Genomic DNA, 25,580 nt, shown 5'->3' with positions numbered 1-25,580 from the left:
ACCCCAATGTGCACAGCAGCACTTTCTACAATAGCCAAAACATGGAAAGAACCTAAATGTCCATCACCTGATGAGTGGATCAAGAAGATGTGGTTTATATATACAATGGAGTATTACATGGCAATGAGAAAGAATGAAATCTGGCCATTCGTAGCAATGTGGATGGAACTCGAGGGTACTATGCTAAGTGAAATAAGTCAGGCAGAGAAGGACAGATATCGTATGTTTTCACTCATAAGTATAACAGGAGAAACTTAACAGAGGACCAAGGGGGAGGGAAAGGGGCAAAAATAGTTGGGGAGAGGGAGGGAGGCAAACCATGAGACTCTTGAATACTGAGAACAAACTGAGGGCAGATGGGGCAGGGGGAGATGGGCATGGAGGAGAGCACTTGTGGGGATGAGCACTGGGTGTTATATGGATACCAACTTGACAATAAACTATAAAAGAAAAAACTATATATCATTTGCGTAGAACACACTGCAAAGGAAAAGAGAACCAACATCTTTCCCAAGCACTGGACTCTCAATGTGTCCAGATTCCATTAGGAAATACTTGGCACTTCTGTGACCTATGGTAGCTAGATGTCTAAACAACGGTTTGTGGACTAGGTTGTGTGGGTTACAGAATCATATGAGATTGGTACTCCAAGATACCTTGGATGCAAGCTCATAAAATACACTCATTGTGTAGTCTGAAGACTGAGGCTTAGAGACTTTATTGACTCGCCCAAGGTGTATTTCTTGTTAGTGATGCAACCGTCATTAAGATCAAGGTCCCCTGATTCCCAGGATAGAGTTCATTCCACTGTATCACACTGTCCTTTAAATCTTCAGTATATTTTGTTATCTAAGTTTATCTGAGTTTACGGCAATGATCCTTGACTTTTCTTTAAAAAGGATCATTTCCTGGGCACCTGGGTGGCTCAATAAGTTAAGTGTCTGACATCAACTCAGGTCACGATCTCACATTTCATGAGTTTGAGCCCTGTGTTGGGCTCTGTGCTGACATCCCAGAGCCTGGAGCCTGCTTCAGATTCTGTGCCTCCCTCTCTCTCTGCCTCTGCCCTGCTTGTCCTTTGTCCTTCAAAACTAAACAAACATTAAAAAAAATTTTTTTTAAAGGATCATTTCCTGTTCTGCTTGTTTGAAGTCTTTCAGAGTTGTTCTTGGTTTGTGTAAATGTGCATCAACTTGACTTTTTCTGTGTTCAATCCCCAACCCCTCCACCCCAGCCCTATAGATTCAGATGAGAATCCCTTAAACTCACCTCCAAAGCAGTCCTGTTTTTCTGATTCGCGGTAGATAAGCGATTAGCCTCTCTGATTTTATCTGTGGCTTCTCTCAACAGGTCCCAAGCATCATCGACTTTGTCTTTGTTGTCTGCCAGGGTTGCCCGGATATCCTTCTCCACTTTTTCATTCTTCTCTCGGGGCTCTCCAAATAATTTCTTCACCTTCTTCAGGAGGCCTTCTGCAGCTCTGCAGCCACCCCAGCCCAACAACAGACGACAAGCCCTTGTCACTGCCTCAAGGCTAATTGGTATTAAATACTAATGCTAATATTAAAACATGGGAAAATGAGACAATATTTAAAGCAGATTGACTGTGTACTAAATTATGATGAAAATGGATACCTGAAAAGAGGCAAGGCCATTTATAATTAATATTAAAGGACAAAAAATACACGCATTTAAGATGTATTAGTAATAATTAGTAATAATACATCTTTCAACTGGAAAGAGTCTCATGTTATTTTCAAAATCTGACTGATGAAATAGGTCTTATGGCTCACTTCACAAAGTCACCTGATTCACCATAGTTATACATTTTCTCTGTTACTTTGAATACAAGGTATGGACATTGATATATTTGGTTAAAGACTGTTAGCAGAACTGTGTTATTGGCATGCTAATATAGAATTGTGATGTTGATCTAGTTTTCTCTTTCTTTCAACTGAGTGATCTGGGAGTTTCCTGAGTTTAACTTAATGGTTTTCCTAAAGTGATAATAGTGCCCTTAAGAAAGGCAAATACTTGGGAAAACAGTAGTTCTCAAACTAAAAGTCATTATAATCCCCTGGAATACTGTCAAATCAGATGCTGAGTAAGCCCCATCCACAGATCTCTGGATTCAGTAGGTTTGGGGTGGGGCTTAATACTCTGCATGTCTAACAAGTTCTTGGGTGTTGTGATATTGTTGGTTTAGTATATACTATTTAAATATTAATAACACCATCACTTTGAAGTTAGCTGACTATAAATGTAAGAATGTATTATATATGTTTTTCTGAATGTGTGGTCACAGAGTTCATATGCATTAGTAAAATCTATTGCTATTTCCAATCTTAAAATTTCAGCCTTTATTTCAAGGTATCAGGAGTTTATTATTTGATGACCCTTCTATTCAGCATTTCGTAAAATGACAAAACATATACAATGGACTGCTATATTCATAACTTTATCCAAAGATATTTTTTATTAAAACAAGTACCTTTTGATGGTTTAGAAGTCCCTAACACAAGCAATTAGCAAAGCAAGTCCATTAGCCTAATTGTGGAAGGGACAGCGACCCCAAAAGATCATTTATTTGATGATTTAAATACAGGCAAAAATATACTTTTAATCCATTTTAGAGCAAGATAAATTATAACTAAGTAAAAAATTAAAAAATATCTTCTACTTCTAAGTGTGATGAAAATTTTAGAAAACTGTAAAAATAACAGTATCTACTCACACTAACTCATCTTCAGCAACTTCCTTTTGTTTATCGAAATTTTTCCACCTCAGTTCTGTCATCATCTGATCAATTTCTTTCTGAAGTCCTTGCAAATTTCTCTCAAAGTCCTGGTCTGGAGTTCCTAGAGTTTCATTTAGTCTTACAGCTTTTTCATTTACAGCTGTGGGTGGAAGAGGGGGGAGAGGAAACAAATTTTGTCAATTAGTAAACAAAAATGGCACCAAGAATCTGCTCTTCCCCACCTCCTCCAAATGAAATGTAGTCTGCCTTGAGTGTTCCCACTGGGAGCAGCGAGGTAGTTAATATCAATTCACAGCAATAAGGGAAAGGTGACATAATCCTCCATATTATATTTCTCTTGGGGGGCACAATCATTAAAGGAGGGGGTGTCTACCTCACAAGGAAGAAAATGCAAACGAAGAAATGGCCCCAACCCTTTCCAGAGAAGAGGTCAACAATGAGACATGTAGCAAACCCTTTGGAAGGGGAAAGCACAAGGTCTGCACTGCTGATAAGACACAATCATATTCCGTCCATTTTAAAATACGGAGTATGAAAAACTATCAGTGAGGAGATCTCTGAAAACAAACCTGCCCTTGAACTTCCCCAGGGTTCTGGGTTCATTTGTTGAAAGGAATGAGGGAGGAAGTGCTGGTCTTGGGACAAGGGCTATACATTAGGGCTCAAAGCTACCTTCTGGCAATAACATCCATTGTAAGAGTCTGTGTTTTTATGCATTAAATGAAGTTTCAAACTGTGTTCTTCCACATCTTAGGATTCCCTAGGTGCTTCAGGTATTCTACGAATGATGTGTATCTGTCAAGTGTCTATTTTATAGGTTAGTGTTCTGGGCAAGGTCTCATTTGAAAAAAAAAAAAAGAATCTTATGTCAAATGAAAGTCTGAAAAACTGGTGCATTGAAACATTTATGCAGTTCTATTAGTTTCAGGCCAACATCTCTTGAAGTGTGTTTTATGGCACATTAACTTAACAAGTTGAAGGGAGAGGTCTTCTCAAACTCTTGTGTGTCAAACCTTATTTCTATACTATTACCTGTGAACGTCCCTAGAATGAGGCTCTGGGTTGGCTAAGGGACATTTTCTACTATTCAGTGCTATATCCTAAGATGTCTTTAGGACATAAAGAATTCTGAAAATTCATTTATATTCTTGGAGAAACTTTTCTGATTGGAACTGGCCTGCGTTGTAATTCAGGGTTCCTGAAACAGGTGCACATAGGCCAAATAGAACAGCCATGAAGGGTAGGACATGAGGGGTTAGTACAGTGGTTCTGAAATGTAGTCCTCAAATAAACATCATCAGCCTCACCTGGAAACCTATTAGAAATGGAGAGTCTCAGGCCCTGCCCCGGATCTACCGAGTTAAAAATTCGGAGGGTAGGGACCAGCAATCCATGTTTTAACAAGCCCTCTAGCGGTTTCCTGATGTATGTTAGAGTTTGGAAATCATGGTTTAGCAGAAGCAATGGAGTTTTAATCTTTTATTTATCCTCTCCAAAATGCATCTTTTGAATTCTCTTTTCTTTTTTTAAATTTATTTTGAGAGAGAGACAGAGAGAGTGTGTGTGCATGTGAGCTGGGGAGGGGCAAAGAGAGAGACGGAGAGAGAGAATCCCAAGCAAGCTCTGTGCTGTTAGCATGGAGTTGAATGCAGGGCTGGATCTCATGAACCAAATGTGAGATCATAACCGGAGCTGAAACTAAGAGTCAGACACTTATCTGACTGAGCCACCCAGGTGCCCCTGAATTCTCTTTTCATAATGGATGGATTTGGTTAGAAAGTCGCTGTGGCCAACTCCTTATTCTGATAGCTATAATTTAATCTGTAGAACAATTTGAGTCAGGTGTTTTAGAGAATATGGCCATTTCTCACCTTGTGGTTGAAATTATTGCCCATGAACTGTATTCCCAGAAGTGAGTGAGGTTGGCTCTTTCTTGGTCAATTACTTAACAGTCATACTTTGATATACACCAAAGAACCTTCTCATGATTCCACCACCACTGTTGCTAAGTTATCACCTAGGCTTTGTTGTGTTTGTGAAGGAACCACATTAACTGTGGACTAATTAGAAAGCTCCTTGATCCAGCAGACTTTGTGAGAAATATGCCAGAAGGCATATTTACGTTTAACGTACGTTTATACTTCTTAGATTTCAAGAAAGATGGTAGATTTGGCTCTCCCTATGGTACGTCTCCTCCTTTGGTCTGAGGGCATGTCTGTCTGTATGTTGGTTTTAACTAATATATGCAACTAACCACTGACTCATTTGCATTCAGTTTTTTTTTTATTTTAGTGAAAGAGATAACTCCCACTTTTCAACTTGACAAAGATGTACATTTTTCTTTTATTAAGTGAATATATAAATGAGCTTTGATTAGAGATACTTTTGGAACTTGATTGAATTTAGCTTCTGGATGTAGGTGGCTGTAAGATAGGAGATACAGCCTCACTATACTCAAAGCTAAACTTTTGCAGAGAACTTGCTGGAAAAAGAATGAGAGAGGAGGAGGAGATTGTTGTGCCTTTTGGAAAACATGCATCATTTCTTTTAAATGAAAGTAGTATGTAAGCAACTAGAAGACATTATTAAGCACACAACTGCTTTAGCAAAATGATGCTGTATTAAAAAAGAAAGCATTGTTTTAATAGAAGAGATGCGTTTGCTCCACTGCTTGTACATGTGGAATTTGGAAATTCTCTGAATGTTTTTAAACTAAAGGGGAACATGTTATTCAGTCTCCTTTTCAAAGGTATACACTATCAGTTCAGTACATTTGCAACAAAATGAAAAATAACTGTAACATTAATATAGCTCTTACATTTACATATCTATTTCTACTTTATTTCAAAGGGAATTTTAAGTTGTTTTGAAATATCTTTAAAACACGAAAAACTGTCATTAAAAAGAAATGGGGCAAAGATAAAAAATAATGTAAATCAGAAGACCTATTAATCAACAGTATCCTAGTAGCCAAAGTAGCAGGGGATTATAAAGGCAAACTTATGAAGTAAACAGTATCTGCACCATACAAATACATTAATTCTTCAGGAGAAACAAAGTTGTTTTTCATTTGAACCTAAAAAAAAAAAAAATCCTCTGATGGGTAAATTTATCATGAATGACTAATACTACTGTGACCTATAAAATAGGAAAGAAAGTATCTAGCATTTCTTAAGTCCTAATATGTCAGAACATATTTATACACATGTGTGTATATATTTACATATATCACTAATTCTAGTAGTGCATGGAATAAAATAGAGTATATTTGTGATGTAATCAGGAGTCCTAGCAAAGATTTTAAATTATGGTGAGATAAGAATGCCTAAGATGAATAGAACTTGATTACCTAGGAAGAGGCCATGACTTATAATGGAAGATGGAGTGAGTAAGGGAGGCCATCTATCTAAAAATAAAACTGAAATAGACAAATGCCAGGCTAAAACATTTATTTTTCCCACAGCAGTTTCTTGTCACTAATAAAACCCAAAAGTACTGTCATTACCCACAATTAGTGTAATTCTCAGAGGAAAAAAAATGGGTGTGGATATATTGTATAACCTACGTAAGGCTTTTGGTGAAATTCTTTTTTAAAATAATTTCCTGAACTGCTAAGACTTCTTGGCTAGCGATTCCTCAGAACTCCCTGTCAGGATCTGCCTTAAAGTTTATCTCATGTCCTGATTTATTTGGCTATATTACAAACCAAAATATCTAAAATATATAACACTGTAAAGCAATAAAAATGTTTTATCTTTTTAAAAGAAAAAAACCAAAGCATGTTTCCTCCTTTCTAAATATGCATGCATGTTTATTTTATATTAATAGATACTTAAGATCTAGTTTTTTTTTTTGGTCAAATCTCTTTTCTTCATCTGGGCTTTAGCCCCAAAATGGCTTCCACTTTGATCCTCAGTCAGATTGGTAGATGCCAAGAAGTAACTCCTAGAAAATTATGGACTAAATGCAGTGTAGCTTCTGGGTAAGGTAGCAAATCCAAACACCAACCACCAGATGTTCATTAAAAACAGCACGGAGCATTTTTAAAGCCATTTTGAGAAATTAAAGTGCTGCTTTAATGTACTACGTAGAATGATAAAATTAGCTTTTTAAAAAATTAACAATCTCTTAGTTTTGAATACAAACAATAGCAAAGCATACGTTGTCTATTAGTTCTTTATTCCTAGTAGCCATTCCTCAACAACTAAAGCATTCCTAAGGGACCGCATTCAATTTTCCATGACTCTGCACTCATGATTACTAATTCGCTGACTGTTGCCCCTAATTTAAGACTGTAGATTTTACATTCTCAGCAGAGAGCACCCTCGAATATACCAATCAAAATACTTTTTAAAACCCGGCCCTCAGATTGAGAAATGTTCTTTCTTAGTGGAGAAATTTCAGTCCTGTCTAATCCCTTTTTCTATTTTTCTGTTGGGAGACATCATGATTAAATTAAATGACTCTAATACCTTCTGCATCCCGGGCAAGCTCCTTAATGGATTCTCCTAAGGCCTCTGCTCGCCTGTTGGTCCTCTCAGCATCCTGTCCAGTTTGCTCGCCATCTGCTGTCACTTTGGTCGCCTAATGATCCAAATTCAGAAAAAGCATAATTAATTGAGATGATGAAGTTCCAGCTAGATAAGCACCCACTGGCTACATTTTCTTTCAAATATTACTCTGAGCCAAAGGCAATCGATGAATTATTGATCAGATATACTGGAAATGACACCCTGCGCTCAAATATACAATTAAACTTTATTACTTCTTCCATTAAATGGAAATCAGAGAGCTGTATTTGGTCTTTTTAAAACCCCTGCTATATGCAATGACATAGGGGAAGTGGTAAAACGCAATTATTTTTGAAGTATCTTTAAGGTACAGTTGCCAAAAGTCTTTAATGGCTTCTTCAACCTCCACATGTTGCAGTTTTGTCCATATTTTATTTACTGAGAATGTGTGGAGTCCAGCAAGGATCTCTTGAGGAGTCACAGGCAGTCTGTCTCAATAAGCTTGATCCTATAGATGCAGTTTAGATCAATACGTTAATTAAAGAAACAAAAGAGGGAGAAATGCTTAGCTACCAAGTAGTAAATGCGTGTTTTATAACACTCTAAAGATGCCAGGAAAACATTAAAAAAGAATAAATGCTAACTTCACCCATATGTCATCACTAGATAAGACGGCCGTTAATCACAGATCCATACATCATTGTCAACAAAATAAAACAATTTCACAAGCAGCCTCACTTCCCAAAGATTATCCCCACACATTTGCACCTTCATTCACAATGAAGATGTCACTTGACACAAAGGAATCCATCTAATGTGTTCACAGTTGAGATACACTATATTTACAAATAAAAATGGCATGTGTAATATTCAAAGTTTCTTAAAAGATACTATAAGGTTTAGAGTACCTTGAAATAGGTTTACATTTCATTATTCTATGCATATACATATGCTAATAAATGACTTTTTTTTTTTTTACTAAAAGGATACGGATGATCTAACTACAGATAATGAATTAAAGAATCACAAACTGCCTTAAAATAACTTGGCTAACGTCCAAATTGGCAGAGTATTATAGTCTATAATCCTCTACCATAGTACTTGCATTCTAGACATGCCCAGAGATTCTAATTTTTTTTATACACAAGTGGATTTTAAATAGAAATTAAAATAGAACTAAATTCTGGCCAATACAGAACATGGTAAGAGATGCTATAGAAATTATACTGCATTTTGTGATTTCCTAGGGGACAGTGAGAGTTTTAATTTATGACCAGTTTTCAGGGTTTTGCATAAAAGGATAAAATGTCTAACTATCATCATCTAATTCCCCAACCTGTGAGTGTTACCATCATAAATAAAAGGATGAAAAGATAAGATGCATTGGAAGTTTTAAAAACTCCTCTTTATGGTTTGCAGTAAATATACAAAATTATCTGAAGGGTGCTCATCAACAGGTCAAGTAACTTTTTGCATATACATACCACATGCATATACACATACATGTAATTTTTTAAGTGCTACTTTTGGATTACTAATGTCAACTGCTTAAGATGTTGGCCTTTTAAACTGTTGTAGATGTTTGTCTAGGCTGGACTTGACTGTACTCTATAATACCTCCATTTTCATATAGCACAGAATATAATAAGGGACTTAATCTATATTATGGTCATTTTTCAGTATCTTAAGAATTAATGTATCATCATCACCAGCACTAGTATCTGTTACCACATAGAAAATGTACATAATTTAAACTTAAAATCTGGGGCACGTTGGTGGCTCAGTCAGTTAAGCATCTGACTTTTGATTTTGGCTTAGCTCATGATCTCACCGTTTGTGGGATTGAGGCCATGCTGGGCTCTGTAGTGACAATGTGGAGCCTGCTTGGGATTATCTCTCTCACCCTCTGTCCCTCTCTCTCTTTCTCTCTCCCTCAAGATAAATAAATAAACATTAAAAAAAAGCAAAACAAAAACTTAAAATATATTATCAGTATCTTATCTATATCACTAAAAGATCATAACTTACATATTCACACCATGAAGCCTACCAATTTTGGTTAATAGCTGAGAGCATCTAATATTTAAAAATAAGTATATATTGATAGACTGTTTCTTTTAAATTCTGGATGATCAAGATAGCATCCCTTGCCGTGATTTCTACTTTGGTAATTCATTTAAACAATAATGTGTAAAAGTCATCATTAACACACTTGGTACTGATTATATGAGCATTCCAGTAGTAAGATATCAAGAGTTCTACATGACCTATGGTAAGAAAGAAGTTAAAAAAAGTTATCTCTAAGACCCTATGCAATCAAACTCCCGGCTTCTATTTAGTACATGAAATATGCCAAACTTTTTCCTTCTTAGGACCTTCTGGGATCCTGTCTTTGGCATGAACTTCTCTTTTATTCTTTCAGGGGCTGGATCCTTGTCTTGTGTCATCTTTCAGCTTCAGTGTCCCTTCCTGAGGGGCACCAGAGCACCTAGCCAGGTTTTCAAATTTCTGCAGAACATTTTCTTCATACTATCGAGCATTTTAGAATTACTTTATGGCTTCCCTATTTATTGGTTACCTCCTTGACCAAGTCAAGCTGTAAGAGCGCAGGAACTTGGTCTGTTTTGCTCCTCACTTTATATCCGGATTCTAGAATGATGCCTAACTAATACTAAATATTGAATGAATGTTCAATAAATGATTAAGCAATTACCTAACACGTCTTGCCAACCTTGTTACCATTCTTATTGCCTACTTGCCTACAAACACTTCCAGAAAGAGCTTTTGTTTATCTTTATCTTTGTTTTTGTTCCTTAACTCCTCTCTGGTTTTCAAAAATAAATCCAGCCTCTAAGAGTCAGTTCCTCCCTAATCTTCTCTATGAAACCATCCGTAACTATTTTGGCTCATGCTTTCCTTTCTTACATTTTCTTTTCTTTTTTCTTTTCCTTTCCTTTTTTTTTCTTTTTTTGCTCTTAAAGGTTTTCTCTTAATATGCCATGAGATATATTGATTATATATTTTCAAAGTACTTTCCCCGCTGCATCTTTCAATTCTTCCAGAAGATTTTACCCGTCTTTCCAGTGCAATACAAGATGCTGTGTTATACTTCTGTCCTTCTCTTTCTGAAAGTAATACAATCTTAATGACATAAATGGACATACATTCTTATCTAATTAGGAAAAATATTTACAAACATCCAAAACCCAGTTTTGAAAAATATCCATTACTTCTGAACTGAATTAGCATTTTTTGGCTTTAAAGAAAGGCTACAGTTTCAGCTCTTGACTTGTTTTGATAAACACATTTCTGCCGAGGGAAAGGGAAGGGGAGTGAATGTTGCATTTTTCTGTTGGCTTCAAAGTTCTAAATTTCACAAAGGGACACATCTAAAGCAAATATGCAATGGTGGGTTAAAACTTTCACTGCAACACAATCATGAAGTAAACAGTAATTAAACACCTACCAATTTGTTTCCTAAAACAAACAAAAAAAACCCCACGTAAACAGGTAACTCTACCTATTCTTGCACAGATCCTCAAAGTATGTTGAAAGGATCTCACATTAAATGATCAAAACATTTTTAATTAGCAGGACTTTTTTACATTTTAAAATGTTCCCATGGTCTCTTCCCACCTCAAGTATGTTTTTTAAATTTTTTAAAAATGTTTTTTATTTATTTTTGAGAGACAGAGAGGGACAGTGCAAGCAGGGGAGGGTCAGAGAGAGAGGGGGATACAGAATCCAAAGCAGGCTCCAGGCTCTGAGCTAGCTGTCAGCACAGAGCCCGATGCAGGGCTCGAACCCACGAACTGTGAGATCATGACCTGAGCCAAAGCTGGGAGCTTAACCGACTGAGCTACCCAGTCTCCCCCCACCTGAAGTATTTAACTTGAAAGAATGGGCTTTCCTACACATTAATTTTATATGTATTTGAAGGCAACAATAATTATCAATAACTTGATATTTTTGTTTACAGGTGACCCAATTTTTTTTTCAATTTCACAAAGCCATCATCCAGTGTTCCCACAAAATAGAGACTGTAGGTTCTAGGTAGCAAAGATTCTTTCTGAAATCAATCTTAAGCTAAAGAAATATGAAGCAGGGCATTACACTAAAGAAAGTGAAAACTAGAAAAAGTTACCAGTTTTTTTCATAGAAGAAATAATGACCTGCAAAATCTGGTTTCTGGTTGTGTATTTTACACACTATACGGATTTATGGCATTTGCTAATTAAAGCAGACATGTACTGTATGTATCCTTGCCCTGTATCTCCACCCTCAACAATCTACTACCTTACACCAAGTGTTGTGGCTATGAGCCCAAGTCCCTTTCAGTCTTCATCGAAGTTTTGCTGTAGAAGGAAGCTGACACCCAAATTCTTATTCTTCTCCCAAGAAAAATATGCTCACATCAGAAATCCTTCAGGAAACCCTAGCACCTTTAATCTTTCTCTGTCTTCTCATTCCTGAGGTCTCACGTGAGTGTAGTTGGCAGGACCACTTCCACCTTCTGGAGTTCCTCTGTAGCACCTCCCCACCCCCATTCCTCAACTACCTGCTTCTTGAACTGGTTCATCGACCACCTGAATTAAATGCTCCTGATGTTGGCTAATTTGCTGCAGCAGTTGAGAATTTTCTTGACCTATTCCAGCAGTGCTAGAAGCAGGCAAGAATTCTGTTGAGTCATTCGTCTCAGCTGTTGAAACTGAGGCTGCTCTAAAAATTCAAGGGGATGTGCTCCAGAACATGGAGGTGTTGCTGCAGGTGCAGCCACGGAACCCTGAAGAGCCTGAGTACTAGCCACCAGAGGGAGAGCAACGACAGTCTGATTTTCTCTATCTCTGGATTCCCATAAATGGGTGCTCCATCGTTCTGTCCGGATGATTAAAACTGTCTTCCAGGACTGCAATTATTTGCTGGCCTTCAGAGCCCATGGACATGACCTCAGTTACTACGAGCTCACAAGACTGACTCTGACACGTGCACTGGTTGCATATTCAAAAAGGTTTGACCGAGGGGCACCTGGGTGGCTCATTCAGTTAAGCCTCCAACTTGATTCCAGCTCAAGTCATGATCTCAGCGTGAGTTTGAGCCCCACCTGGGGCTCTGCACTGGCAGAGTGGAGCCTGCTTGGGATTCTTTCCATCCCTCCCCCACTCGAGTGCTTTCACTCTCTCTCTCAAAATAAAATAAACTTAAAGGAAAAAGCTTTGGCCAAGAAGAATTTGCTGATGTATCATCAGTTGATGTTGGGCTAGTAGCTACTTGTGTTTCTACCTGCTTTCCTGCAGGTGTTTCTTGTCTCATTGCTGGCAGGTTTGGGACTCAGAAGATGCTGTGCTTGATGCTGGAATGAGGGGTGCAGGTGTGGGAGTGGGAGCCAGTGCAGGGCCGTGGGTCAGGACCGAGCCCCAGCCGGAGCTGTGGAGGTGCTAATTGTGGTGTGGGGGCAGGATGTGAGTGCTGGGTTGTAGTGGGTGCTGGTGCCGTCACTGCTTTGGCTTTTGCCACCATATCTACCACAAGGTTTTTTCACACATTTGATTTTCTTTTACAGCAGCATCATCATGGAGCACCTTGCCTAAATAATGTGTGACCTCCTATGGGAAAGACGCCTTTCCCCTTTTCAGACTCAGCCTTCTCAGGTGCTCCCACAGTCTCCCCAGCATCGTTGCCACTCCTGAAGGGCTGCTGCTAGAGGGTCCTCCGGGTGACCTGCATGCTGCCCCGGGCAGCTCCACACCCAGCAGGACCCTTTCTTAGATTTTCAAAAATAACTATCATGATTACCATTCACGACTATGTAGGGTAATCACTTTGTTAGGTGTTTTGCCTTATCTAATCTCTGTCTTGGGGGCTAAGGCTATGCCTACCTCCTTTTATTCCTGAGAGTCCAGCCATAGTAGATATTGGCTGATTAGCTAATATAATAATATTTGAACCAACTACAAATTCTTTAGACGTTCTAAAGCCTGTTGGAGGGGAAAAAAAATCTGTCTTCCCAGTACCACTCAAACTGTCCCATATGCCAGGTACTATGCTTGCCAGTGAATGTGAATGGCTGGGCAGTTTCTGGGCATTTTTCAGAGCCTAATAGGAAATGTGTACCCAAGAGCTGCAGCTGAGTGCTCAAGAGGGGAGCCAGGCAGGAGAGCCTCCTTTCCTGACCATGCTACGTTCTTGTCACTGGCCCCACGGTCATTAAACAGTGGCCTGCGATCACACACAGGTGGTGTGGGCAGTGTTGGGGCTGGGACCAGGCAGAACTCTTTAGGGCCAGCACAGTGCTTACTGAGGAAGAAGATGGCCTTCCCCTGCAGGGTCTAGAAGAGCTGCCTCTCTTGGCTGTGCTCTAGGAGAGGAGGAAATGTGAGGTTCTTGGCCAAAAAAAAAAAAAAAGGCACTGACTTACTGTATTAGCATTCTATAAAAGAGGAGTTACACATTCAGGCTCAGCTGTACCTTCGATTGATATGTGTGTTCAGAAGGGCGTATATTACTCTCTTGTGTCTCATTTACTCTTCCTGCCTTTAAAGAAACACAGAGGACACGATCCCTCTTTTTACACTGGTGAAAATGAAGGTATGGAAAGGTTAAGTGGCAAATCTGAACTCAAACATGCAGGAGGAATTGAGGGCAAAACACAAATTTTCTGTCTCACAGCTTTATATTTTGTCTGTATCAAGCGCTGACTTATATTTAGCTAACATCCAGGAAGACTAGGAAAATACGTGAAACAGTTGAGCACTCCTGGATGGAGGAGGGGCACTCCTCGAGCTTAGGTAGTACTTTCAGTGTATAAGCTGTAGGTTTTAATAAATTAACATATTTAGGACTCCATATCAGAACATCATACGGACATATTTTTATAAAAGTCATGTCTTATTACACAGTAATTAGGTTGAAGAGTCACCCCTGTCAAAACCACCCATGAGAGACTCCATAAAGGAAGCTTATGACAAATGCACTATCAGCTGTGGGGGGTGGTGATGGATGGCGGTATCATCACAAAAGTGAAATTCCCAACAGTTTCACCCAGGACAGGCTTTTGATAATGTTAAAGATGAATGTTAAATCCTACATGATAGGAGCTATCTGTCTGATTCAGTTTGGTTCTTCTTGCATTTTATTAAATTACCATTCCATTCCTTAGTCATCTTCCCTGTTATTCACTGTTATCTTGTCCTTTGAATACTTGATAAATGTCTTCTCACTTATCCTATGATGTTGTACAATCTTCCTTTCATTCGCTGTCTGTGATTTTCTCACTTCTACAGTCTTTCTAGTGTTCCTTTCTAAATGATGCCTTAAGCAATACCTTGTGTTTCTCTCTTACTTTTGATAAACTTTGTTTTACACTCAAGTTCACTAAACTGTGTATTTTTTTCCTTTTATTTTTCTTCTCTTTTTTCCTTTTCCTTTCCTTTTTTAAAAAGAGTATTTATGTAAAGCAGCATGCAGTGCCATTAGGCACGTATTGATTTACTTCTGAACAATGTAGCTGTTACTTTCTCGCGTTAGCTCAAGCAGTTCTCACTGTGCCTCTTGAAATTTGCACATAATTTTCTTGGTTGGATATTACTAGTGTCTTTCATTTTCTGCCTTCTTTATGCGACTGCTAGAATCTAATGGGGCAAATCTAACTAGCGAATAGACAACATTACTTAGAGGCCATCCACTTTGGCATTCGCAGACTTATATGGCTTTCTGCTAAAATTAAAATTCAGATCTAATCATTTATATGATATTCTCAAGGGTCATTTTCAAAAACTACTGGTTTTGTATGTCTAAGTGGCAGTGGAGTACCCCTCAGGCAAGCTATTACACAACACATGAGGAAAGAGACAGGGAAAAGCCAAGTGACCCCGGCAGTAAGTGAGTTCTATGCAATTTCTCCTTAAATATATCAGGTGTCAATTTTGAAAGTTCCAAACCAAGCAAGTATCTTGTGCTACATAGTTTCTCTCTCTTTTAAAATATAATAGCAGAAATAAAAAAGAACATTGTTGGCTACTTAAATCTTTTAAAACTAGAAATAAGGTAAACATACAAAATTGTTGGCATTTAACTTTCAAAATTAGTTTCATCATTTTAGAAACAGTTTTTATTTAACTTTGATTTTAAATAGGAAGTAAGAGACAACCAAATAAAACTAAATTTTGATGTTTTATATAATTCAGTATATTACATACCGTTAGGAGATGTTTTTCAAAGGAAGTAAAATATCCAACTCAATATAATTATAAATACTTGCTTGATTTTAGTGTGTTGTAGACACATTAAAAATCAGTGCTTATTTTGAGTTTTTATACTTGTCACCCACTTGTTCAAATGCTTTTATTTAAATTATTTGCTGTTAATTATTACTGAACAACTATGTGCATGATATTGGTGATACCATGGTAAGACAAAAATATTTAGAAGACATACTTCCTGCCCTTTTGAAACTCATAGTTTGGGGGAGTAGAGAAGTATTTGCTGAGTGATCATGAAAATAAATTTATAATTAACAAACTGAAGAAAAAACAGTGGTATAAGCCAGTTATAGGAGGAATCTCATCATACCTTAAACGTCTCTCACAAGGCAGGGTTCTAGGAGCTGAGGTTTGAAAGGTGAATTGGAATTAACAGAAATTAACAACACAGAGGAGAAAGTGACTTACTTCAAAGGATAAAGACAACTTCTATGGAAAGGCTCTATGGGGGTGGGTGAGCTAGCTGAAGGGCAGGATGGCTAGAGGGCAGATGGCCAGAGCACAAGTAGTGGGAGATGTGGCCAAAGATAGGATTTGGGCCTTTATCTTAAGAGCAGTGAGACATTGGGAGGATGAGTTTAAATACTAAGGTTATGTATTCAAATTAGGAATAGCAAAAGTTCATTCTAGCTACACTGTAGAGAACAGAGTGGAAGGAAAACGGGTAAAAGCAAAAGGAGTAGGTAGAAAGCCAAACTAATTTCAAACTAAAGTGTTAACTTCAAACTAAAGATTATAGAGATTGAATGAGAGTTGGTTAGTGGAGATGAAAGCCATACAAGAAGGGGAACCCCCTGCATTTGGTAATGAGTTGGATAAATGGGGGTACAGTGAGGAAGAAAAAGGACCAAAAAAATTTCTGGCTTTCTGGCTTATATGTTCAGTGCATCAGATAACCAGACGGAGTTGGGGGAGAGATGAGGCTGGGGAGTTCAGCAGGAATCACATCACAATGGGAGAGCATTGTATGTCATACTGAACAAAATGGAGAGTTGTAGAATTTGAAGGAAAATGTCCCTCATCAAACACAAGGAAAGTCTAAATCTCCATCTATAGTCTAAGAAGATATGACTAAACCATGTAACCTGGATGGGATCTTGGAATAATATAAAGACATTAAGTAAAAATGAAGAAATCTGAATGAAGTACAGTTTTTAGTTAATAATGATGGTTCAATACTAGTTCATTAGTTGTGATAGACATACCGTATGAAGAGTGCAACAGTAGGGGAAACCGGGTATGGTGTGTAGAGGAAATCTCTGTGTTATCTTTATAACTTTTCTATAAATCTAAAACTATTCTAAAATAACAGGTTTATTTAAAAATAGTATTGGAATTAACTGAAATTGGATCATAGACCTAAGTGTAAAATACAAAACTATATAGCACCTAGATGATATCATAAGAGAAAATCTAGGTGACCTTGAATATGGTGACAACATTTTAGGTACAACACCAGAGGCATAATCCATGAAAGAAATAATTGATAAATAAGTTAGGCCTCATTAAAACAAAAACTTCTGCACTGTGAAAAACACTCAAGAAAATGAGAACCAAAGCACAGACTGGGAGAAAATATTTGCAAAAGACATATCTGAAAAAGGGCTACGATCCAAAATATACAAAGACCTCTTAAAGCTCAATAATAAGAAAACAACGCAACTATAAAAAATGAGAAAGTCTTGTCTTAGTTCATCTGGGCTGCCATAACAAAATATGATGCACTAGGTGACTTAAAAAAACCAAAGTTTATTTCTCATTGTTCCAGAGATTGGAAGTGCAAGATCAAGTCCACACAAGATTCAGTGTCTGGTGAGGACTCACTTCATTTTTCACTGTGTCCTCATATGGCAAGGAGGGGAAAAAGGATCTCTCTTTTATAGGAGTTCCTTTAATAAGAGCACTAATTCCATTCATGAGGGCTCCACATTCATGACCTAATCACCCCTCAAAGACCTCACCTCTGATTATCATCATCTTGGCTATTAGAATTTCAACATAGGAATTTTGGAAGGGATGGAAACAGTCCATAGCAAAGATCTGAATAGACATCTCACCAAAGATGAGGAACACACAGATATCAAATAAACATACAAAAAAATGATCAACATAATATATCATTGGGGAACTATAAATTAAAACAAGGAGATACAACTAGACACCTATGAGAATGGCCAAAATTCAAAACACTGACAACACCAAATGCTGGAGAAGATGTGGAGTAATTGGAACTTTTCTTCATTGCTGGTGAGATGCAAAATGGTACTACCAATTTGGAGGACAGTTTGGTGGTTTCTTACAAAATGAAGCACACTTTACCACATGATCCACCAATAGAGCTCCTTGGTATTTACAAAAATGTAATGAAAACGTACGTATGCAAAAGTTTATAGTAGCTTTCTTCGTACTGCCAAAACTTAGGATACTCTAATGGTGGAGACAGGTCATTAAACATTTGTCAAAACCCATAGAATGTACAAACCATTAGGGAACTCGAAAGTCAACTATGAACTTTTAGTGATAATGACGTGTCAGTGAAGCTCCATTTATTGTAATAAATGCACCAATCTGGGGGTACGGGGTGTGTTAATAATGGGGGAGGATATGCATGTGTAGGATTGGGGGTATAAGGTAACACTCTGTACTCTCCAATCAACTTTGCTTGTTTTTAGGCTTATTTATTTTGAGAGAGAGAGAGAGAGAAAGAGAGACAGAGAGAGAGAAAGAGAGAACATGAGCGGGGGTGGGGGGGGGGCAGACAGAGAAGACGACTCGACCCATGATCTGAATCAGGCTCAGCAGAGAGACTGTTGTGGGGCTCGAACTCACAAGTGGTGAGATCATGAGCCGAAGTTGGATGCTTAACTGACTGAGCTACCCAGGCGCCCCTTAACTTTGCTTTTAACCTTAAACTTTTCTAACATATAAAGTCTACTTTTAAAAATTTATTCAGTATTGGAGGGTCTGCTGAAGAGATGAAATGATCTAGGCTAACACACAATAAAGGTCTGACTTTCCTATTAAATATTTCTTGTGTTTCCAGGCTTAGATCATTAGGCTGTAATCAGATCAATGAGAGCAATGATTGTGTCAGTTTTGCTTATACCTCTATCCCCAGTGTCTGTCATTCTGACAGAGTATGTAGAACATGGTAGGTGCCCAATAAGGATTAATTAAATGAATGAATAAATTAAGTGCCTCTTGTTCCATGGAATTTTCCCTAATTATCATAACAAGATTAAATTCTTTCATTTGCATGGGTTTCTCAGGCACATTCCTTGTTCCTTTCTTTTATTTCATGTTTTATTATATATGTGCTTGCAGTTGTCCATATTACCCTCCACACATTTAAATACATATATGTACACACACACATACACACATGCACACACACGCACAAGCCAGATAGAAGTTCGTTGAAGACAAAGCTTCAATAATCTTTCATCTGTAAACACCCAGCTTGGGTGAATATTCAGAAGTGCTTGTTGAATTGAGTTTGAATTGAGTTTACTTTGCTGTGATCAGTTTAAAATTTCTTATTTATTTGTATTTACATAACAAACACAAAATGATTAACTATTAAATTAATATGAGATAAATATACATTAATCTAATTAATACTAACGACATCTGGCAAGAAACCCTATTCTGTATCTTGCTGGAATGAGATTCTGAAAAAGTGTTTAGTATGCTATTTGTGATATCAGGGCCATCGTTTAGCATTATGTGCTCAGAAGCTGATTTGATTTCCCTATGGAAATTTTCCTAAACCTGCAGCAGGTTTGTGTGGTGGAAATAGTACAAGGCCAAGGGGAATCTGGAGACTAGGTTCCACTTAGGTTCCTGAGTTTAGTGAATTACGTGGCCATCGATAATTCATTTCACTGTCACAAGCTGAGGTATCTATTCTTAAATAAAGAAGAAATGAACTAAATACTGTGTAAGAGCCTTCTAACTCCAACATTCTTTGCCATTTAAAGTTCTTAGATAATCAAACTGGATGCCTGCATTTCAGGCCAGTTTTCTGTTCATGCATTTTTCCGGCCACAAGATGGCGAACTTTATGTTGTTTTCTTTATTCTCTAACAGCAAAAAGAAATTCCACCCTTTTGCAGTTTTGAAAGTTTAAAATACCCAATTCCTTTAAAAGTCTGATAAATGTAACATGGACTTTACATCCTAACTTTTAAAAGTGTCATAAATGATTTGGATTTTCACAATAAAGATTTCCTCTTTTGTGTATGAATACTGATTTAGACTATTTCTATACAAATGCAAATATTCCATGATGAGATCAAAGCATCTGTAAGGATTTTCATTTGTTTTTCTTTTTCCTTACATAGTCAAAGACAGTGCTGTTGGAATTCAGAGTTGATAAAGACTTTACACGAGATGGGGTAGAGTTTTCAAAATACACTGTCCCTCTTGTATTTTTAGCCCATGTCCTTGACACTGTCCAAATATCACAATCTTCTTTGATGCTGAGATTTTCTCAGAGGCAGCAGTAGCAAGTCAAAATACATCTACTTCATATACCAAATTGGGAATTAGAAACAAGATTTGCACTTTAGAAATGTGATGTAATTTTCCTTAATATATAGGATCTAGCTGCTTTGAGAAGCTTCCCGGTCTTTCCTACTTACCCTGGTCAGAAGTTCATTCATTTCCGTCACGAGTGTGTTCAGATTGCCCTCTGCCAATTGAATCAGCCTCTCTGGGGCTCGCTGAGGTGAGAGCAAATGCTGAAAAAGATTTCCACAAACATTTTAGTAAATGGTTTTGCAGTGACCATGGGGTTGAACATTTAACAGAAATTTTCCTTTATATACAAGGTATTTAGCCGTCTCACCTTCAAAGAAAAGATAGAGAAATGATTTCAATTGGGCACATATATACAAAGTGCTGTGCAGAATATCCTGGCAAATAATACAAATTGCAGTCATTTATTGAGAAATTCTCTGTGCTAGGCTTTTTTTTTTTTTTTTTTTTACGTAATTCCTATAACAGTTTTATGAGGCAAATGTTATTCTGTCTTGTGTATGAGCAAACTATGGCTCCGAAAGTGTTAAAACTTACATAAGATCACATGGCCAGTAGGGGAAGAGTCCAGATGAACCCTGTCTGATTGTTTTGGGCTCCCACTTCAACCAAACAGAGACACCGTTTGCAAGAAAGAAAGAGAACAGGGGACTTTGACGGAGGGACCTGGCCAGGCACTAATGAACTGGCCAGATCTCAGTGTTGGAGGACCTGGTCTGTCACGCATAGCAAGGCAGTTTTCCTCTCTGGTTGAATGTAATCAATCTCACAGAACACTAACATTATATGGGATCACTGTCTGACAGGGACGAATGAAAGAAAACATAAGATCATCCCACAATCTTGTCTATGCACTGACAAATCCATGGTCTCTGTGCAGAACACAAAAGTACCAAAAATTAATTTGCTATTGAATCTGAGTGACCACTGCCTCTTTAGAAAACATAGCTTTAGCCTCCCTCTGTTCTTACCTCCTTCTAGACAAGATTCATTAGAATAATTGATTACCACCAGTTCCTAACCCAGCCCAAATCTCTGCTTCCTCAAACCTGCCCCCAAACACCTAGCACAAACCCAAATACTCTTACCCTCTTACTGATACATGCCCCCGTTCCCCAAGGCGGGCAGTGTCCCTAGTTGCAATGGGTTGATAAAGGCAGCTCTGTTCTCAGTGGTCTCTGGCTACAACCACAGAGCACTGACACAGTGAAAGGGACTGAACGAGAAGGTAAAATATTACCATTTTAAAATATCGAAATAGGGTCCCAAGTATCAGGGATTACATAAATTATAGAAGAAGAACACAAACACAGAACCAAGAAAGGCTGGAATTTAAGGAAAATCAAGGTAGTTTTGACCAGCGCCCAGCCAGCCCTCGGGAAATAGAGACTGTGTCTCTTGGCTTCGGGGCTGGCCACAGATTGGAACCTCTTCTACTAGGGCCTTTCAGTACTTTATCCAATGCTTGTGCGTTATTTTAAAAATTGCTTATATCCTATTGAAGTATTTGTTTTCCTAGTTTAATCTCCTTCCTTTGCATTCCTGCTCCATGTACAGCAGGGAAACTACTGATAGTAAGGAACTCTGTAAATACTGTTTTTCCCCCCATCCATATGTACTTATGATAAGGTTTAATTTATAAAATAGGCACAGTAAGAAATTAACAATAATGAAACAGAACAGTTATAAAGACATACTGTAATTAAAGATATGTGAATGCAGTTTCTCCCTCTCAAAATATCTTGCTGTACTGCACTCACCCTGCTTGTGACAACGTGAGATGATAGAATTCCTACATAATGAGATGAAGCGAGGTGAATGACACACGCACTGTCATGCAGCGTTAGGCTACCGCTGACCTGGTGGTAAGTCAGGAGTCTCATCCACTTGGGAACCATGGTGGACTGTGGGTAACTGAAACCATGGATCAGGGGGACTAAGGGAAATAACTGGCCAGCACTTTCCTTATAAAACTCTTCACGTTCCTGAAAGCCAGGCCTACAAGGTAAACTGAGATTCTGGGCCTAGCTTTCAAGGTTGTCCTTCATATCACCCTGCCCCACTCAAGCGTCTAGCTCTATGTTTTACTAGCATGTCTGCCTTCTAATATCTAACAGACAGGCCTGCATTCCCAGCTCTGCCTCTGCTCAGCTGCTCTCTTGGACTCCATGGCAAGAGTATGTACGAGCCCAGGGCCCGGGAGGCCTCATCACTGACAGGCTGGGCCCTTCGGGGAAGTCATTTTCTTTCTCTGATCTTTACAAAGGTGACTACATTCTCACCAGCCCTAAAGCAACAGTGGCCTCTATTCATATCCTGACTCTACTTTTTTTTTTTTTTAATTTTTTTTTTTTTTTTAATTTTTGAGAGACAGAGAGAGACAGCGCAAGCAGGGGAGGGTCAGAGAGAGAGAGAGAGGGAGATACAGAATCTTAAACAGGTTCCAGGCTCTGAGCTAGCTATCAGCACAGAGCCCGACACAGGGCTCGAACCCACAAACCGTGAGATCATGACCTGAGCTGAAGCCGGATGCTTAACCCACTGAGCCACCCAGGCGCCCCCTGCCTTTGCATTTAGTAGCCATGTGATCTTGTCTCTAACTTTTCTATTTCTTAGGTTCCCTACCTGAAAAACAAAAAACAAACAGCAAAAACAAAAACAAAAACATGAAAGATGGAGTATTTCTTTCCTACTTCTTGCAGTTTCTGTAAGATTTATGGGTGATAATTCATGTACAACTTTAGTCACTTAATTCCTTAGCACAGAGATATTCATCAATAAGTGTTAGTTATTCTCACTGTCATCATTATTGGTTTCTTCTTCTGAAAAAGAGGACTAACAATGCTTACCTTAAAGGCCACGGTCCAGATTACAGAATATATTCCCCTAGAAGTGTGTCTGCCAAGACCTAGTGAATAAATCTTGGATTTTTCCTCCAGTCCTTGCCAATATTTCTCAGCCTATTAAAATTGTATCTATCCTTCAAGTTCCAACACAAATGACACTCTCATTAATAATGCATTCCCTGGTTACTATGAATATTACCTGTTTCTCCAATCTTTGCACTCTATTGTAAGTCAAATTTTTGTAAAGCAATTGGTATTATGCTGATTGTTTAATTACTGTTTTGAGTACATAGACTGTAAACTTCCTGAGGGTAGTGACCACAGGATAGGAGGCATGAAGCCCCCAGGGGACCAAGAAAAATACTAAAGCACTCCAGAATTCCTCAAAAAAAATGTCTGATCATTGACTGATAGTGTATAAAGTAGTTAATTTTCATCTTTTTTTCATTAGATGAAACCCCAATTTCCTTAACGTTTCCTCCTATCCCGCCAACTACCCCAAGTTTCCACAATGTTTTAGAATAGTGTTACTCAAATTAGTTCTTGTTGAAGTATTTTCGAAGGTCTACTAGCTCTCCAGTTTCAAATTTTATTCTTGTGTTTTCACTCTGACAGGAAACTTAAGTGTTAATGTGAGCTTTCTGGAACTCAGGCTGCGCCCCTGAGATGGAGGAGACCACGTGATCTCAGCACCTACCTTTGCATGCATGTTTGATCATGTGGCAGATCCAGCACATAAATCACGCAAACTTGTCAAGTGATGCCAAAGGTCATTTCGGGGCCCCTTGCGAGGGGCTCTCTAGTTCATATTGCAGAACAGGAAGAGTTACTTGGACCATACGGATGAAAGAGCCCATGTGGAAGTAGTCAGTATTCTTGTTGCAAGCAGCAATTTGCTTTCAGCAAAACTCATCTATTATTTTATATTAATGGTTTTAATTTTAATTTTATTGGTTTTTTAGGCTTCCATAAGGATTAATGTGTTTTGATTTTATAGAGCTATAAGCATAGGGAACTCATACCTGATTTTATGTTTGTACATATTTAAGCAACATAATAAAGCTGATTTAGGCCAAGCGCTGGGGGTACATAAGCCTCTTTCCCTTAAGAGCAATCTGTATATTATAGTGCTCAAATCTGAAAAGCACTGGTTTAGAAAGTCTCTGGATTTCCTGGCTGGCTGCGTTCCTTGATTTGGGGAAATGGGAAGAAAAATATATCAATTATGGCCTCTTGGGAAGCTTCTATCATCTTTTCCCTGGCTCTTACTATTACTGATCCAACCTACCTTTAGTTCTTTTTTTTCAATGTCTTTTTTATTTTTGAGAGACAGATACAGCATGAGCAGGGAAGGGTCATAGAGAGCAGAAGAGATAGAATCTGAAGATAGGCTCCAGGCTCTGAGCTAGCTGTCAGCACAGAGCCCACTGTGGGGCTTGAACCCATGAACAGTGAGATTGTGACCTGAGCTGAAGTCAGACACTTAACCGACTGAGCCATTCAGGTGCCCCTTACCTTTAGTTCTTGAGTCCTATTTTCAAGGCCATACAGCATTTTATACGGCGCAGGCAGTGGGCCAGTAAGGTTGATGCTCATGGCCATCTGCCCCAGGCGAGCCAAGTCATCAAGAAGAAGGCCCGTGCATTCATCTCCACAAACTGTGAAAGGGAAACAACATAGAACATTTACTCCTGTTCTGTATCCCTAGCAGATGTTCCGAGATTTCAGCTATGAAATATTTTATAGCCCAAGTATAATTCTGCGAGAGATGATGCTACTCATCTTAGATAATTAACACTTTCAAATGGAAGACAGTCGGAAAAAAAAAAGATGAAAAGAATAACAAAAGAGCAGACATGCCTTTGCCCAGAAAGCTGAAATAAGGACAGCGACATAAGCTGAGGAGCCAAAGAGGAGGAGCAAGCGGATTTTGAGGGAAACAAGCATATTGCAGAAGAACGAGAGGTAAGACGTGGAACACAACATTATAAATGTTCCAGAATTTCTGCATAAGCAATCTACAGGACATCTGGAACTAGGGAAGTAGAACGTACTCCAGTGTCTAAAACTGCATGCAAATACACCGTGCTCCCCTGGAGTGCACTGCAAAGTATCTGTAGCAAGTGGGTCTCTACATGCTTCACGTACTGTGTACACTGCGTGTCTTCAAACTACTACTTTTCAGCTTGACATTTACTGAAAATAATTGTTTTTTTTAAAGGAAAAGAGAAAACTTTGCTTTTTATAATTTGTGGTCTTTTGCTTGTGATCACATATGTATTTATCTACCTACTTCCCTGCATACCTGCCACCTTCTCCTCTTTCAGCTTTCAGCCCATGATCAGCCCTCATTCCATGAGCTCTCACAAGTCCTGCCTTGCCAACTTACTCCATCCAGTCTTGTGGCTAAATAATTGCGAAGGGCCAAAAAATGTTATTCCTTAAGTCGATTATGTATAATTATGTATAAGATTATGTATAATCTTTCCAATAATTAGAAAGAGGGACTATTCAAATTTGGTGTGGTAGATGGAGGCTGGTGGTAGAGTCAGTAAAGAGGAAAAAATGGATTACTTTTTCATTACTGCATTCATTTCAGAAATGGTAGAACTTCTAAAATGAAAAGACATGAATTCTTTTGCAGGACTTCAAATATATCCATAGTCAG

At 38.3% G+C, this 25,580-nt stretch overlaps 1 protein-coding gene and 1 pseudogene across 1 annotated transcript in view; both read right to left on the bottom strand.

Annotated features, from left to right (window-relative positions):
• Nucleotides 1–25,580, bottom strand: part of LAMA2 (laminin subunit alpha 2) — a 600,504-nt gene that overhangs the window by 131,048 nt on the left and 443,876 nt on the right. Inside the window, exons 33-37 of the mRNA XM_029943224.1 lie at nt 24,428–24,570; nt 20,171–20,269; nt 7,231–7,342; nt 2,735–2,897; nt 1,270–1,480 (exon numbers count right to left, since the gene is read on the bottom strand). Of these exons, the coding sequence (XP_029799084.1) occupies nt 1,270–1,480; nt 2,735–2,897; nt 7,231–7,342; nt 20,171–20,269; nt 24,428–24,570 (728 nt within the window). The remainder of the gene's footprint in view (nt 1–1,269; nt 1,481–2,734; nt 2,898–7,230; nt 7,343–20,170; nt 20,270–24,427; nt 24,571–25,580) is intronic.
• On the bottom strand, nt 11,604–12,927 carry LOC115296145 (annotated as a pseudogene).

Source organism: Suricata suricatta, chromosome 7, assembly GCF_006229205.1.
Source record: "Suricata suricatta isolate VVHF042 chromosome 7, meerkat_22Aug2017_6uvM2_HiC, whole genome shotgun sequence".
NCBI lineage: Eukaryota > Metazoa > Chordata > Mammalia > Carnivora > Herpestidae > Suricata > Suricata suricatta.
The sequence above is the reverse complement of the archived record's forward strand: the minus strand, read 5'-3'. Positions and strand labels throughout refer to the sequence as shown.